At 41.6% G+C, this 15,589-nt stretch overlaps 1 protein-coding gene across 2 annotated transcripts in view; it reads left to right on the forward strand.

The window, feature by feature from the left end:
- BMPER (BMP binding endothelial regulator) overlaps positions 1-15,589 on the forward strand; it is a 145,185-nt gene that overhangs the window by 99,565 nt on the left and 30,031 nt on the right. For both annotated transcript variants that reach the window (XM_055710162.1, XM_055710163.1), the window contains one exon: positions 1,276-1,612. In XM_055710162.1, coding sequence (XP_055566137.1) covers positions 1,276-1,612 — 337 coding nt within the window. The remainder of the gene's footprint in view (positions 1-1,275; positions 1,613-15,589) is intronic.

Below are 15,589 nucleotides of genomic sequence, written 5' to 3' on the forward strand. Positions count from 1 at the left end.
GTGATCTTCAGATGCAGGGTTACTGCAGAGATATGATGTAGTAGCATTCATCAGACATTAGAAATAATTAAAAGAAAGACTATTTTTGGGTAGAAGTTAAGCAGCAGTGATTCTTGGTGTTGTTTTTATCCCCCACGATACCAAAATTGCTTTCCCTTCTGAGAAACATGTTTACTTCTCGAAGGATGGAATTAATTTAATCTACAATCACCCAGGTAAAAACTAGAATTTTAGTCTCCACGCAGTCTCTGGGCCCCCTAGAGTATCACTGGAAACAGAAAGGCATTCAGAATGTAGTTTATTCCCTCTGCATTAGACACCCACATTGTGACCCAGAGCTGCCTATTTCTCTCCATCAAAGAGAAGGCCCAGACAGCTCAGCTAACTTAAGCGAGACACCAAGCTTTTAGATGGGTACAGAAAGATAAAATGGATTTCACTCACAGAAAGCTATTTTGATTTTGACGTACTAGAGTGCAAGTCCTCACGGTAAACCAGATTGTAGCAGAGCACTTACATCTTGCCACTAGATGGAGGTTAGATGTTTACCATCATCCCTCAGTGTTGCTGACTTACGGAGACAGCTTCAAAATTCCAGTAATTGACACCTTTTGAATGAACAGTTTGAATCCTGTTCAGAATGCCTTCTTACAACAGTTTTACCCATCTCCCATCTTTGGGGTCATCTTTTTAACTCTCTTTACCCACACAAAATATGGTACTTGTATTGGAACAGTTGTATTCACCCAAATAACTGATCAGTCTCAGCTTTGCGGGCAAGAAAAGGGTGTTTTCCATAAGGTGATCACTGGTGGAGTCTCATGGGGCATGGACGCCATTATATGCCCACGACCTGTGCCATGGATGACAATGGCTAAAATTCTGGGCTGCCTGTGAAATTGGCTAGAAATCTGCCCTAGCAAATTCAATTTGCAGAATTTTGAAAAAGCCCTTTTTTGAAGTTAAGAACAGTTCTGCCTTGGCTTCAGACTTTTTAGGATAGCCCCATTTGTTAGTGAGGAGGAACAAAAATAAACAGAGACAGGCATGAATGTATTGTAATTGACTATGATTTAAGAAACACTGCACTTGCCAGAGGCACTTACTGGGCGGTATAGAGAAATCTAAACATTATCAGAAGGAAGCCAATGGCTTTGTTTGGGTTCCCTGTTTAACAAACATAAGGCATAGTTTGTTATCCTCAATTTCTTTTTTTTTTTTTTTTTTCTTCTTCTTTGTGTGTGTGTGTGCGCATGTTTTTATCTCATCTACTAGGCTTGGAAATCTCATGGGATGGAGACAGTTTTGTGGAGGTCATGGCTGCGCCACATCTGAAAGGCAAACTCTGTGGTCTGTGTGGCAATTACAACGGGCACAAGCGAGATGACCTGATTGGGGGTGACGGGAATTTTAAGTTTGACGTGGACGACTTTGCCGAATCCTGGCGCGTGGAGTCCAACGAGTTCTGCAGCCGCCCGCAGAGAAATCCTGTGCCTGAGCTGTGTCATGGGACGGTCCGGGTAAAACTCCGAGCTCACCGGGAATGCCAGAAACTCAAAGCATGGGAGTTTCAGAGCTGTCATTCAACAGTGGATTACACCACATTTTACCGGTAAGTGTGACTTGCTGTGGAAGGAGATAGTAAGTTACTGTGTGAGCAGAAAACCCACACAGCTGGCCCAGTTTCTAGTAGCATCTGAGCACATGCTTTGAGCTGCTTGTGCTAAGTATTAATACACAGGCTTAGAGTTGCAGTAGGATGAGCTTTTCTGAGTCAGGGATCAGAAGATAGTCCTGAGCTAATAAAAACCTGAGCAGCCAACACTGAGAAAGGCAGGCAGGCATGTGATCACCCAGAGGAAAAGTACTTCTGGAGACTGAGGAGAGAGGGGAAAGAGACTTCAAAACATGTTGTTAAGCTCCTGATTTCAAAGTCAGCTGTAAAGTTGAGGCTGGCTTTAACTGTCGTTGCTTGTGGTCCAGAGAAGTGTGTCTTCGCAGAAGCATTTTGAAAATGACTTTATTAAAGCAGGGATATTAAATATTATGAGTGCCCCTTGGATGCAGCAGTTTGTGGGTTGAAAGTCTGAAAGGAGAGAGTTAAAAAAAGTTAAGTGCATGCCCATCCTGCCCTGGGAGCAAAGGAAGACAGATGAGGATCTAGAAGCCCTGTCTGAGTGAATTATTTAAGATTTTTTATCTTTAAAATGCTTCCAGTCTAAACCACAGAGACATCATTTCTGTTCTTTAATTGGCATGAGTTTATTTGCCCCTCACTCAGTAAATAAAATTGGCTTTTCTTTTGATTGCTTGACATAAAAGATAAAAGCAAGCCGAGTTACAGTTGTATGATGGCGGATGGAGCTGCCTGATCTCTGCGCTCCCAGCTTTCCCCACTTGCACACATCTGCTGAACTATTGGGCTTATTAGGAAAAGCTTTCTAAAATGACTCCATTTCCCTTACGAATTGCCTTTCCTCTTCTTTTATAATGAGACAGAAGGACTTTTATCTACCCCAGCAGAATACTTCTGGGACTGGGAAATTCTAGAAGACACACAGCTCGGCTCATAGTCTATGTGTTTCTGCATTTAGTTTGCTATGGTGTTTCCCTGTGCTAGGAGCCTGGCAAAGAGTGACAATTATATTCTGTGCAGGTTAGAATACTGCATCTTTTCCAATGGCTGAAAGTAGAGCACAGAGCACTAGAGATGCTAACACATATAGGGTCTGTTGAATGCGTTTCAGCAACATTCCCATCTCACTTCCATCGTCCTCTAAAGGTAAGTGATGACAATGCAAATGGAAAACAGGCACAGAGAGATTTGTTTCATTTTGCAGTGGATTTTTTGTCCCTTTTTAAAAGTAGCTTGTGATTAATTTAGTGCAATACACTTCCTGACACCAGAACAGAAAATGATTTATATTTTGGCTACAGCAGCCAGAAGAAAAAATCTCTACATGCCTGCATACAAGAATTACCGTAGAACATTTCTGTTTCTTTAAAATTATGTCTTCTATTTGTCCTGGAAAGACAATGAAATCAAGCAAGTATTTAATTTGATTATGTCCTTTTGTATAACAGTCTATTTTTCTCTGAGAAAAATTTATGTTGAAATGACTGTCATATTCTGTGAGAAGCAGCTATTTGTTTGTTTCCATTTAGAAGTTGCTAGCTGTTAGAGTGCTCAGCTCCCAATACAGGAATCAAAGATGAAATATAAGTATGAATTAAATAATGGTATTTAGCAGAGTGCTACTTCTTGTTAGAAACTGACAGAGTTATAGCAAGCAATTTATTCAATGACCATAGCCATTTTTCATACTAGGATGTTCCCACAAGAAGGTAACGATTATGGGACACACATTCAAGAAAGTTCTGAGAACCTTTCTAACAAATCTTTGTATAAATAAATATGCACGTGCATGTGTGTGTGTGTATATTAGTATGCATATGAGTACTTAAAAGACTGGCATTTTTTAATGAATGTTTTTCAAAGAATCCATTGCTGGTGAGGTACTTTTGCAGAAAAATTAAAATACCATTAAAAGAAGTTTAAATTAACATGTAAAGCTTTTTACTGAAGTCTTTTAGAAAAGCATATTTAGTCGATGTTTTCTAATTTCAGGGTAGGTTTAACTAAAATTTATCCAATTCCTCTTTTCTAACTATGAACAAGCTCCTAGCAGTAAGGGAAATGAAGAAGCAGAATGGTAGGGTCAGATTCTTTCATTTTTCTATTCATCTTCTCTTTGAATTGAATAGCTTCTCAGTTTCTACCCTCCAATATTACGTATTATGGAAATTTTCCATTTGAAATACTGCATTCTCAAGGGTTAAACTTTCTTGGTCATTCTTGCCTGTATTATCAACATTGCCTCATTTTCATTATGCTGCTCTGGCAGTGACCTGCTGTTAATAAGAATTCTCAGAAATAGAAATAGAAATAAACTCAGCAGGAACATTATGAATGAGGGTGTGTTTTCTCCAAATACCAAAACAGGCAGTGAACAATGCATTACAAACTTTTGTCTGATTTTGTGTTACTGAGATTTCTGTGAAGGCTTCTCAAATTTGTTTTAAGTCTCTTTCTTTTTACAACTCTAGTTTCTCCATTTGTTAGCTGTCCAAAAAATATACACGGCAAGATTGTCGCAATTGTTAGGTGACAAGGATATGGTTAATGTAGAGTAGAGCTAGCTGCATGGTTGTGGGGTGAAGAACAGCTAACTCATGAGCTTGACCTTGATAGATCTGTGACACCTTAGCAGAATGGTTGTGCACCTTGCCCTTAACCCTTTTTTTGATGTTGTGACTTTGGTGACTCGTGTTTCTCTGCAAAGTGCATGGTAGAAGAAAGCACAATATAAGTGCACAAGAGAGGATTTTTAAATAATCCAGACTGCAAACTAACAATTTTAGCATCTAATTTTATACCAGTCTTTTAATTCTTTGTTTTGTAACTAGACATGTTTTATGGGCTTTTAATTGTGGTTTGTTTTGTTTAGTTTTGGGTTGATATTTTTTGTTTGTCTTTAATACATTGCTAGTTGTTCAGTACTCATGAGTAATACTCTAAAAATAAACCTTAGGGCTGAACTTTATGGAGGCAAGTTCATTAAGCAGGGAAATGATTTTGAATTTCCAGGAGATATTGATAAATTCTGGGTGAAGATGAGATCACCGTTCCATCACCGTCCAAATCGTCACCATTGCCACTTGTTTATTTTGATATTTTAACAAGCATCCTGGATTAGTCCTGGCCAAAAAGAAGTTGTTACTAAGGTCACTCAGTAGCAGGTTTTTAGATTGGATACTTTAACCACGTATGCAATAAAGCTTGCACTCATATTCCTGAAGCTGCTCTTGAGTATAAGCAGCACTAAAAATAGGTGATGCCATCTGTATTTCTCATGCTGCTGTTACCAGAAAAAGCTCTATCACATTATCAAGAAATATTATGGTACTATTTAAGTTCTTGGATGAGGATTTGGGGAGCTTAGGGAACTTGAGGAAGGAGAAGAGAACTTTCTGTGCTCACCAAGCCCTTGCCCATGGCTGATCTCATTGTGTGTCTTCGAGCTGTGCTGGAGCAGGGGCCTGGAGGTGACTCCAGCCCTGGTGAGGCCAGGGAGGAGCACGGCATAGGGGGCAGGTCCCCTGTGGGCCCCCATGCTTGCTTTGCTCAGCCGCGGCTGATGCCTCTTGGGAGCCTCCTTGGGAGGCCTGGGAGCAGGCAGCCCCAGACAGGGTGTGGGGGCTGCAGTGAGGGGGGCACGGCAATGCTGCTCAACGGGGGGACAAGCTGGGCTGCAGGAGACACTGTAAAGGCAGGCATAGGACTAATACTCCCAGTGGCACCTGGCCTCGCTGACATTCATGGCTTTCCAGTAGGTTTTTTTGGTAGTTCGGTAGCACCAACAGATTTGGAACACGACAACATGATACCAGGATATCACCCGTCTCTAATACACCTACACAACAGGTGAGTTCATAAATTATTAGTTAGACATTGCTCAAGACTCTCACTAGTGCCATAACTTTGGAAAAGTATTCAGTGTCTTGCTTTTGCCATGCAGTAGATTTCCCCCCTTTGAGATTGGAAAATTTGTGCCCCTAGCTCTTGAGAGAAGTGTTTTTATTGCTCTTACCCCTCCTATTATTACTATAATTTTTGTTATTGTTGCTATTATTATTATTATTACATTTTTAACAGACAACAGCACACCAAATGATTAGTTACTCTTTTCCTCTTTGGTAATTGTCCTAAGAGGTATGTTTTTCTCTCAGACACTTGAATTCAATGTTATTCAGTTTTTATAGGAAGCAGTAATTAACAGAGTAATAACCTCACTTCTTTGAATCTGTTAATCAAATACATTCAGGAATTGCAAATCTACTTTATTGCAGTTCTTGTCTTAAATATTCCTTGTGGCTGTGGTGACATTACTTCATCTTAGCTCTCAGTTAACCAGTTAATGAGTTTCTCTTTCAGTTAACCAATTAACTTTATCCAGTTAACTGCTGCAGTCTTGCAGTTTTTCTGAAAATTTCCACTTAACTAGAGAAAATATTATTGTTTAGAGTTAAAGCACAAATTGCAATGTTGTGTAGTCCATCAGCTCCCTGTTGATATGCCATGAATGACTTCAGAGAGCATGTGAGCCGTAGCTTTGCTAAGTTAATTACGAGCTCTATTTAAAAGATGGGTAAGAAGGGTCTGTGGCTTTGAAGCAGAAGGTTTGAAGGTTTTTTTCCCCTGTTAACAATGATGTCCTACAGCTGTAAAATTCATGTGGTTATGCCCCGATGTTTGCTCAGCAGGATGGTGCAAAAGAAATGTAGGCTGAAGAATGACTTCAGAAAAAGCCTGCTTCAAGTGTTAAAGGGGAGGGTGGAACCGGGATCTCTGGAGCCCTCCATTTGCTGTCAAGGGTGCGTGTATTACAAAATTCTGCCTGCAAGGTTTTCTGGTCCTGGCTGTGCATGTGGGCACAGCAGCTGCCTGCACCGCTCCAGCCAAGGCCGGCTGCTCCAGGGCTCGTCTGTAGTGTCAGTGACGGGCGGCTGTAGCTCTGATTGCTCACGAGTGTGACCCCTCTCCTGGCTCCTTTCCTGCACCAGCCTCCACATCTGCCTTTCCACCCACCCCAGTGCAGAGCTGGCCTGTCCCTCCCTTCAAGACAAGCCGGTGGTGTTGGCTCAAGAAGAGGACTACTGGCACGAAGCCGTGCCTGGTCCCCTCGCCGAGCTGGCATGGAACAGGGGCTGTTGCTTGCACTCACTCTCGTGCTGAGGTAGGGGTGTTCCTGCGCCTGTCAGACCGCCTGCCCAAAGCTGGCCCTCAGCCTGGGCACTAGCAGCAGTGTAACCACAACAGAGAAGAGCTCAGGATGAAACAATTTACTGAGCTTCTTGGGCAAATTGTCACTGAGCAGCTGTACGGCCGGGGGAGCTTCTGGTTAGAAAGGCATTTAAGAATATTTGAAATAATAATTGTATTTTTTTAAGCAAATCTGCACCAGGTCTCGAGTTTCCTGTGAGCTAGATGCTCCACTTTCCAGTCCGCTCTGTTCATCATCTTCGAGTCTTCCATTTGAAATCAGCACTGGAGCTTTAGTTGCTTGCATTGTTAAGCGCTTAACAGTTCAGGCTTTCTGTACAGAAATACTCTGCCTTATATCATTCTACTTATACGTGGTGATCCTTTGCAGATCTTCATTGGAGAAAGGTGCAAAAGACTAAGCCTAAATGCGTAGGCACTGGGAGAGCTGGAGTTCCTAACCCTTACAAGAGCACTGCTGCTTGGGAACATGTTCTCCACGCATATCTGGCTGGGCTGCCTCCTGCCTTTACTCTACGCCCTTATACAAATTGACATTATTCCTCAAACTACTTCTAAATGCCAGCCTGTGCATCTTTTGTAAGGCCATGATGAACTCACTGACTTACAGGTAAGAGGCACCGTGTCTGACACTGCCAGTGACTGACAGTGCTAACAAACGGGAGAAAATGGACTTTGCAGTGTCCGATGCACTTTGGGATTTCTACCAACAAGCAAGCATCAAAATTTGCTACCTATATACTGACGGCAAGGAGTACCACAAAAATGCCGCATATATTTCAGTTTATAGATCACCACTGCTTTAAGCTTCCTCCTTAAGGATTTTTCATCTGATATAGCCAAGAGGGAGTGCAAGCTGCCAGAAAAATACTGTTTAGATTTAAGGCTTAGAAGTTTGGATTTCGACAAAATGGGTTGAGTGGTCAGAAAAGATAAATCTGAAGCCAAGCCGAGCTCAACTATCTGCAGATCATGATTCCTCTTCATCTTTCCCCAGACCCCTGCCCCTGGTGGGGTATTTTTCATGTAACCAAGCCCCATCCACTTGTGTCTGTTTAGAAAAGTACCTCAGGAATTTGGGGCTAGGAAACATTCTTCTCTTTGTATCAGTGGTTATTACAGCTGTAAAACATTGAAGCAGTGCCAGAGGATTCACAGATGTCTCCTTTCCTGTTGAGGTATTGGGGACAGGGGGGATGAGGGTGGAGAGGGCTCCAAAATCTGACAGGACAGTGGTGTTGGACAGACACCGTTCACCTGGGACTGTCCCTGGCTTGCTCCCAGCTGAGAAGTGCATGCTTTGCTTCCCCAACGACCCGCTTTGTGCTTCCCTATATGGAAAGTTAATGATTTTTTTTTTTTTTTTTAACAAGGAAAGATGTTTTTTTTATAGGAAAACCAGATGAAGCAGCATACTGCTGTGTGATTAAAACCTGGGGAAGTTTCCTTTCCTTCAAAGGATGGCATGCCTGGAATGTGTTTGTTTTGCTTACCTAACTACATGATCACAACCCTACCTGATGCAGTCCCTTTACACTGAATGAGATGTTATTTCCTACTGGTTGCAAGTGCAATATGAGGATTCTTTTCTCTTTTCAAAAAAAGAACTCTATTTGTGATTATCACGCATGCAGGTATATAGAGACTTATTACAAAAACCTGCTTCTGCCTAGTAAAACTTTATTTCTTTCTGGTTTATTACCTGGCTCAATGAAATTCAAGTCAGGTGTTTCATAACCAAATACTGTCTTCCTCATTGCTCAGTGTCTGACAGATGTGAGACACTAATGTGAAAATGTAAGGTTAGTTTGAGACAAAAATGATCCTGAAGGATGGTGGGAACTATGGGGAAGAGAGGAGCGGGGGGGACTTCTAACAGCAAAGCAGGGCACCATAAATGCCCTTCTCATTTGTCAGTATGGACTGCATCCTCAGAACTTGTTGCTGGACTACCTTTAACAGAGGCTTGGTAGGGTGTTTTTTGGGTTTTTTTTTTGTTTTTCTATACTGCCTTGGAATCATGGGATAAAATCCTGATTCATTGAAGTCAATGGGAATTTCTCTATATTTGGCCAACTCATTTTGTGTCTGTTTTTCATCATGTCTGTTCCTGTCCCATGCAGGTTTATGTCACTAATCTCTTGCATAAGTTAGCAATACTTGGTTAGCCTTCCCACCATTTGCTGTACCACAGACAACTTATGAAAGCTTCAGCTGGTTCAGACACAGTGGGTCCATCTTTTACTGGCATAGACAAAATGAAACTTATTTAGATCAGGGCTCCCAGATCCTACCTCCTTGCCACTTTTTTCCTAGGGGCAATCTGAGGGGTACCTTCCCAAGGCAGAAGACCTAATTATTCTGGCCACAGGCAACTGAGAGATCATTTCTGCATTTCACTAACTAAGTTCACTTGTGTTTTTTTCTTCTTAGCTGTAAGAAATTTGTAGAAAAAGCCTGCAATGCTAGGTCTGCTGTCCCTCACATTTTTCAAAGCTTATCTGATAGGCTTTTAAACATGCCCTAAGTATAACTTCTTTAATAAAGAGTTCCTCATCTCAAATATCCTTATTAAAGCTGCAATCTTAAAATGCCACTATTTCACAGTAAGCATGAGTGTGCCCTAGGACTACCATGGCAAAATGCAAGCACATCCCTGTTGTATACAGTAATAAGTATTTTTTGGAAAGGGTCCTTTCACATTCTGGAAAACACCCCTGATGTTTCAGTAATATAGTACAATGCATGATTTTTAAAAAGAAGAGGAAAGCAGGTGTGGGAAGGAACTGGCAGAAAAGCAGAGTGACATTCTCCCTTGTGGAGATGGTTTAAAAGATGCCACCTGCGTTTTGGTGCAACTTGATCCACTGCCAAACCAAAAACACTTGCTACACTGAAGTATTATTTTTAGTTGCAAAAATAAATATCCTTTTTTTTTGAGAGAGATGCTATTCAGAAAAGCTGTCAGCATCGTCACAGGAAACCACCTTATGTCTCTGTCAGGTACCGCAGAATTTTAACTACAGTGGCTACAAAATCCAAGACGTCTGTTTGATCTCATTTTAATTAACCTCTAAGACAGGTTCACAGCAGGGCTTTCTTTGCTAGTTTGTTTTAATTTTAATTTCAGCTTTCTATGTTTTAAGCTTTATTGCAGTATTGATTTTAAATAAAATCCAGAGATGCTTAGCTGATGGTAACATGCCTATTTCCATGAATAAATAATTCAAGAAACCAACCCATCGGATCTCATATTCTGCCTTGGGCAGACACTAATAAGTGTTGCAAGGAAGAGGAAACCCACCCATACTGTAGCTGGCCAACCGTGCCATGTCATATATGGTGGAGAAATCCCTTTCAGGCCCCTGAGATGATCAGTTTACATCTCATAGCATGAAATTTTAATTACCTTTCCTTTAACATGCGTAACTGCAGAGCTACTATATTTCATCTCCTATTTTAAGCCACCTGCAGTATATCCTGCCTAATTAGACACACAGCAAAGATGAACGAGGGTGTTTATAAGCAGGCAAATGAGACGAATTTGTGGGAAACATTTTAAAAATAAGCTTAACCTAATCCTCCTGTTATTCTTATGAGTTCATTTATGCTTCTGGCAGGATAACCAGACAAAGCAGGACATGAGCTGTGACCAGCATGAAAAACTTTTCTGTAGAAAGTTTGCCTTAGAAAGGTTTTGACAGCTCCGAGCAACTTATCGAGCTTGCTCTCGCTGTCATTTGGAGAGCTGTCTTGCCGCATGTGAGAGTTCCATGCTGGAGACTTTATATCGATTTGATTTAACTGCAAGCTTTCTTGTGGGTCTTTTTTAATAGCTGAAGGGTTTTCCTCCATTTTTCCTGTTGTTTCCTAAATCTCACAGGGTATCCAAAAAAGCTGGGGTGTTCTCGGTTCTGGAGACCTCCAGGAACCTTTGCATTATGTCAGCTTTTTTGTAGCTGTCTGTGACACAAAGTAGAGATCCGGGGTAAAAGCAAATCTGCTCCTCCCCTTTTCGTCCCTGTAAGGGCTTGCTGTATCAATAGCGCAGAGTGCCAGAGCGTAAAGCGATTAGTTTCTGCTGATTGCTCAAGCCTCATTTTTCCTTCAGTCTTCACAGTGCATGAAGGGACCAGCATCTCACATTACTGGTGATTTATGCAGCCTCGCAAACAAGCACAGCACAAGCTCTTTCAGGAGGTCTCTACTGCTGCTGTTCAGCTGCAGAATGTTTGCTCCCTGGGCAGCGCCGCACTGAGAGCGAGAGCCGATCAAGCGCCAGGTGCCGGCGGTGTGATGAGAGGCAGGTGCAGCACTTGTTTAACTGCAGACACCCGGGGTCTACGCAGACGTATGCAGCAGGGCCAGTGCTGATGAGGGCTTGTGGCATGACAGCAAAAGCTCGTGACACCCCTCCCCCATGGCAAACCTTGGCACCTAAGGATTATTGTAGCCTAGGGCATCGCAACACCAGAGCAAAGAGCAGACTCTGGGGAAGTAAGGCAAGAATGGGTGGAGGCCCTTGTGCTTATACAGGAATATGTATTTATCCATCGCAAATATTTACCATCAGAATACCTAATTTTGGGTAAGGTACGTGGCACAGGCTGGATGCACGGGTATGTGTGTCAGGTTCACCCACCTTTAAAACTGTTGAGATGCCACTTAGAAACACACCATGTGTGGCTCTACTGTTGTAATTAACTCTGTCCCAGGTGGATTCATCAGAGCAAGCATAGACTTATGCTAACATGGTGAGGTCTCAAGACTGGAGATTGCCAGTGCCATCCTGAAGCAGAGGTAGAACTAAAATGCCACTGGATCCAAAATACACCATAAAGAGACCCTTTCTTACCCAAAGGGAGTGGTAGGGTTATATCTTCGCTCAAATGGAGGGCTCTGCATATGTGAGAACAGGTGCTGTGATTTCACTTCTTCATCATGACATGCAAAGGATGAGAGTATTTAAGTCTCTCCCTGACTCCTCCACTTAAGCCAGTTGAAATTAAAATTGGTGGGGAATGTGCTGGGAATACTGAAGGGAGTTAGAGCCATATGTTTTCTTGCGTTCCTGGGTACTCCTACAACTAACATTCTGTTTATATAATAGTCCTGAAACATAAAAGCTAAAATAAATCCAGCATGTGAAAATTAATAACAAGTCATTTCTCTTATGATCAGTCCAGAGGAAGATGTCGTAAGCGTTAAGGTATTCAGACAGCTGATTTTTGTACATCAGCTCTCAAGTGAGGTATGTAGTTTACAAAGAGTGAGTGCTTAAGGTTATGTAGTCTATGAGTACATGAAGTAAGAGGCTGTTGAGGATGGTGGATACCATAGCAGCAAGAAAAAAGTTTACAAAGTTCATTTCCTAAGTGCTCCTTCTTAGCACTTTACATTTTCAAATTGCAGTGTAAACATTTAATTCTCACTGCACCCTGGTTTAGAGTTGTTGAAATGAAGAAAGAGTTCTTTGCTGTGCAGGAAGCCAAGAGCAGATCTGAGATTAAAATGTGAAAGTGTCTGGTTCCTGGCCTCAAGCTCAAGTCCTTCTGATGGGATTTAAGAGGTTTCACATGCACAAGAAGTGTATTGTCTTACTCTTGTCAAAGCACAAATCCTTCTCAAACTTTCAGAAGAAAGCATTGCTAGTCTTTTTAAGAAGGTACTAAATCTCTTCTGCTCCTGTAAGGCCCTGTTAGATGACAACCTCATTAATACTCTGTGCAGCAATGTGTCTTTGGCAAGTAAGAAACTTAAAACAAGTCAAAACCTAGTAATGGACTGAGACTTGCTTTTGGAGTAGGAGGAGCTGATACGCAAGAAAACCCCATACTCTGTTTTCAGATATTAAGAATTTGGCTGAGGCTTGGAAGCCCGTTTTTGTTGTTCTGCTCATCTGTCTGTCTACATGGTTCTTCTCTGTTGTATTGATTTCTCAGCCCATTGTTCATGAAACAAAAAAATCCATACTCTCCAGAGGGATATGTTTCATCATGGCAAGGTGATTACATAGATCATAGATGTCCTAGATATCCTCAGAGGATGACATAAACTCTCAATGATTTCAAGATTTTCTGTGGGTACAGAAAACTTTTTCAAAAAAGGCTTATAGACTGTGTGGCATGGGGAATACACTTCTTGGTCTTGTTTCCAAAGGCAAAGGTGATTCGCTGACAATATAGAGAAGGATCACCAAGATACCACCTGAAGGTGTTGAAGATTGTTCTGTAATCACATAACTATACAGATCCCACAAACAAGTGGCTATTTTATCTGCCGTTGGGGTTGTTAACACGCCCTCAGATTCCATACATTAATTAGGCTGTGTTTTGCCAGCATCTGAAATATGTAGTTTCCACTATTTGCATCATGATTCCTCACTTCACAGAATGCCCAGGTCTTCACTGTAACCCCTAGCAGCAAATGTCTGATTTCAAAAATACCCACGAGCACAAAATTGAAATACAGTACACAGGCCTTTCAGCCCATTAGTAAGGAATATTTGGTTCATCTTCCAGCTCTCCTTTATCTCACCTGTACTGACCCCTGGATAGTTTGTCTCTCTGGTTATTTTGGTCTCTATACAATCATTTCAAACTGGTGTCCATCCATCCTCCCTGGCAGATGAAGAAGGTAGTTGGCAAGCACCTGTGAATGCGTTCTCAGCATGGCTGTGTGAGATCATATGAAACACAGTGGCAGGGAGGCAATGAGGGAACAAACCCCTTCAGCAGGGCTTTCTCTCATGAGCCCATGCGTTGTCCCAGGACACCTAGACTTTTGCCTGACTTGACATAATCTGTTCCATAGCCACAGCCTGGGTTACAGGGTAGCCAGGCGATATCCTTGGCCAGGATTCCCATCTGGTTTTTAAGGTGAGGAATTCACACTGTGTGGTTCTCCATCAGCTGCATGCAAACTGTGTGCTGTCTTGTACCCCACAGAATTCCCTTCACCTGCCTCTTCTATTTTTCTTTGTCTCTCAGTGGTGTTCATATTTCTTTCCAAGTGATAAATGGCCAGGAACACTTTGTAGTTATGGAATACCACAGAGATTTTTGTCAACGTTCCCCATCAATGGAAGTTACAGTTTTATATGGGCAGAGGAAATTTGACTGTGGCACTGGAAATAATAACTCTTGCGACATAAAAAGATGCTGTTTATTATCTTCACTGTTCTTGCAGCAGATGCAGACACCGGGTTCAAAGGCATGCCAAGGTTAAAGATGCTGTGTACATGCTCAGAGAATTGTTGGTGGAGTATGTTTTAGTTCCACAACCATGATGGGCCTGATCGACAGCGGTTTATGCTGAATGTTTAAAAGCTTTTCCATATGACTAGGAAGTCAGGAGTTGACAAATTTCCTCAGTGTTTATAATTAAAACCCAGAAGAAGATATTAAACAGTTATTGGTTTCTGTGTTGTGGTCAATATTAAGATTTATTGATTTGAGAAGCAATATTGACTGAGGGGAAACCAAGCTGATTTTTTTCCCCTAAGGCCTACCAAATCTGGATGCTGACTGAAAACAGAAGGTTGCATGGAATAGGCATCCAACAGAAACCTTTTCCAAGGACAGGAGCTTGTTTCTTTGACTTTCAGAATGAGACCAAAGTTTGTTATAACGCTTTACAGAAATTAGCATTACAGTGTTGCTTTAAAGAGCCTTTTAATTGTGGATATGCCCCTTGGACGTACAAATGCTGGGGTTATGCAGAGTGCATGAAAATGCTGGATTGGTAGCCTAAGGGAGGGTGCATTGTGTGTTGAATGGGTACAATATGAATAGCAACAACAGGAGCTTCTTGTGGTGTGCTACTGTTATGTTTCCATCTCAGGCTGTGACAGCACAGCTTGCTGAAGTCCATGGTTAGTATCATCCCTGTATCTATCCAGTCCTTGACTGTCTCAGAATTATGGCAAACAATCTGGTGACTTTTATGACATGAACTGCTCCTTCCTGGGGAGGAAGAAAATGCAGCTGAACTCATTCCAGGTCACCACTACTCTTGCTTTTGAGTTAGAAGTTTTATCATTTAAAAACATCAGGTGCCTGAAAGAAGAAAGTTTTGAGCCAGGAAAGTCAGAAATCAGAGCCTGATCTCAGAAACCAACATATTACATGACTATCACTCCTACATATACAGCATATGTATTTTTGCCTGCTTCTGACTGTTGCCTGAATTATATACATTGCTAAAGATCTGAACACTGCTATTTTTTTAACAGTCTCTATGAAATTAATCTCTTGCAGATGCTGGCTCGAGGCTAGCAGCATCCTTCTTTTTCAAGCTTAAGGTACTAATAAAATTCTTAAGTCTGCTTTCCATTCAGATGTGAGAAAACCTTCCAGTTTGACATGAACTAACTCTTTGATTCAACTTTTGTCAGTGGGAAGAGTGAGGCTAGTTCAGCTCTCAGCACTCTAGGCAGTATTGTATTTCACAAAGGAGCCTGATAACCCGCTCAACAGTTAGACCCAGAGAAGTAGTTTACACAGGAGTTTTTGACACATCCCTTCCTTGGCAGCTTGGAGCCTGTCAAATTACACGGTCAGAACAAATTCAGGCTTCTTGGTGTCTCAGTAAAAAGATTGTGTTTTGAGCTGAGCATGGAATGACTAAGAGAGGATTACTATGCTTATGTGCAATAGGAACAGAAACAATTTTTGTAATATTGCGTGTCAACTGAAAGAAAACCAGCTTTATCTTAAGATTAATGACATTTCTGAAAGCTGGCAA

Source organism: Falco cherrug, chromosome 4, assembly GCF_023634085.1.
Source record: "Falco cherrug isolate bFalChe1 chromosome 4, bFalChe1.pri, whole genome shotgun sequence".
In the NCBI taxonomy this organism is placed as follows: Eukaryota; Metazoa; Chordata; class Aves; order Falconiformes; family Falconidae; genus Falco; species Falco cherrug.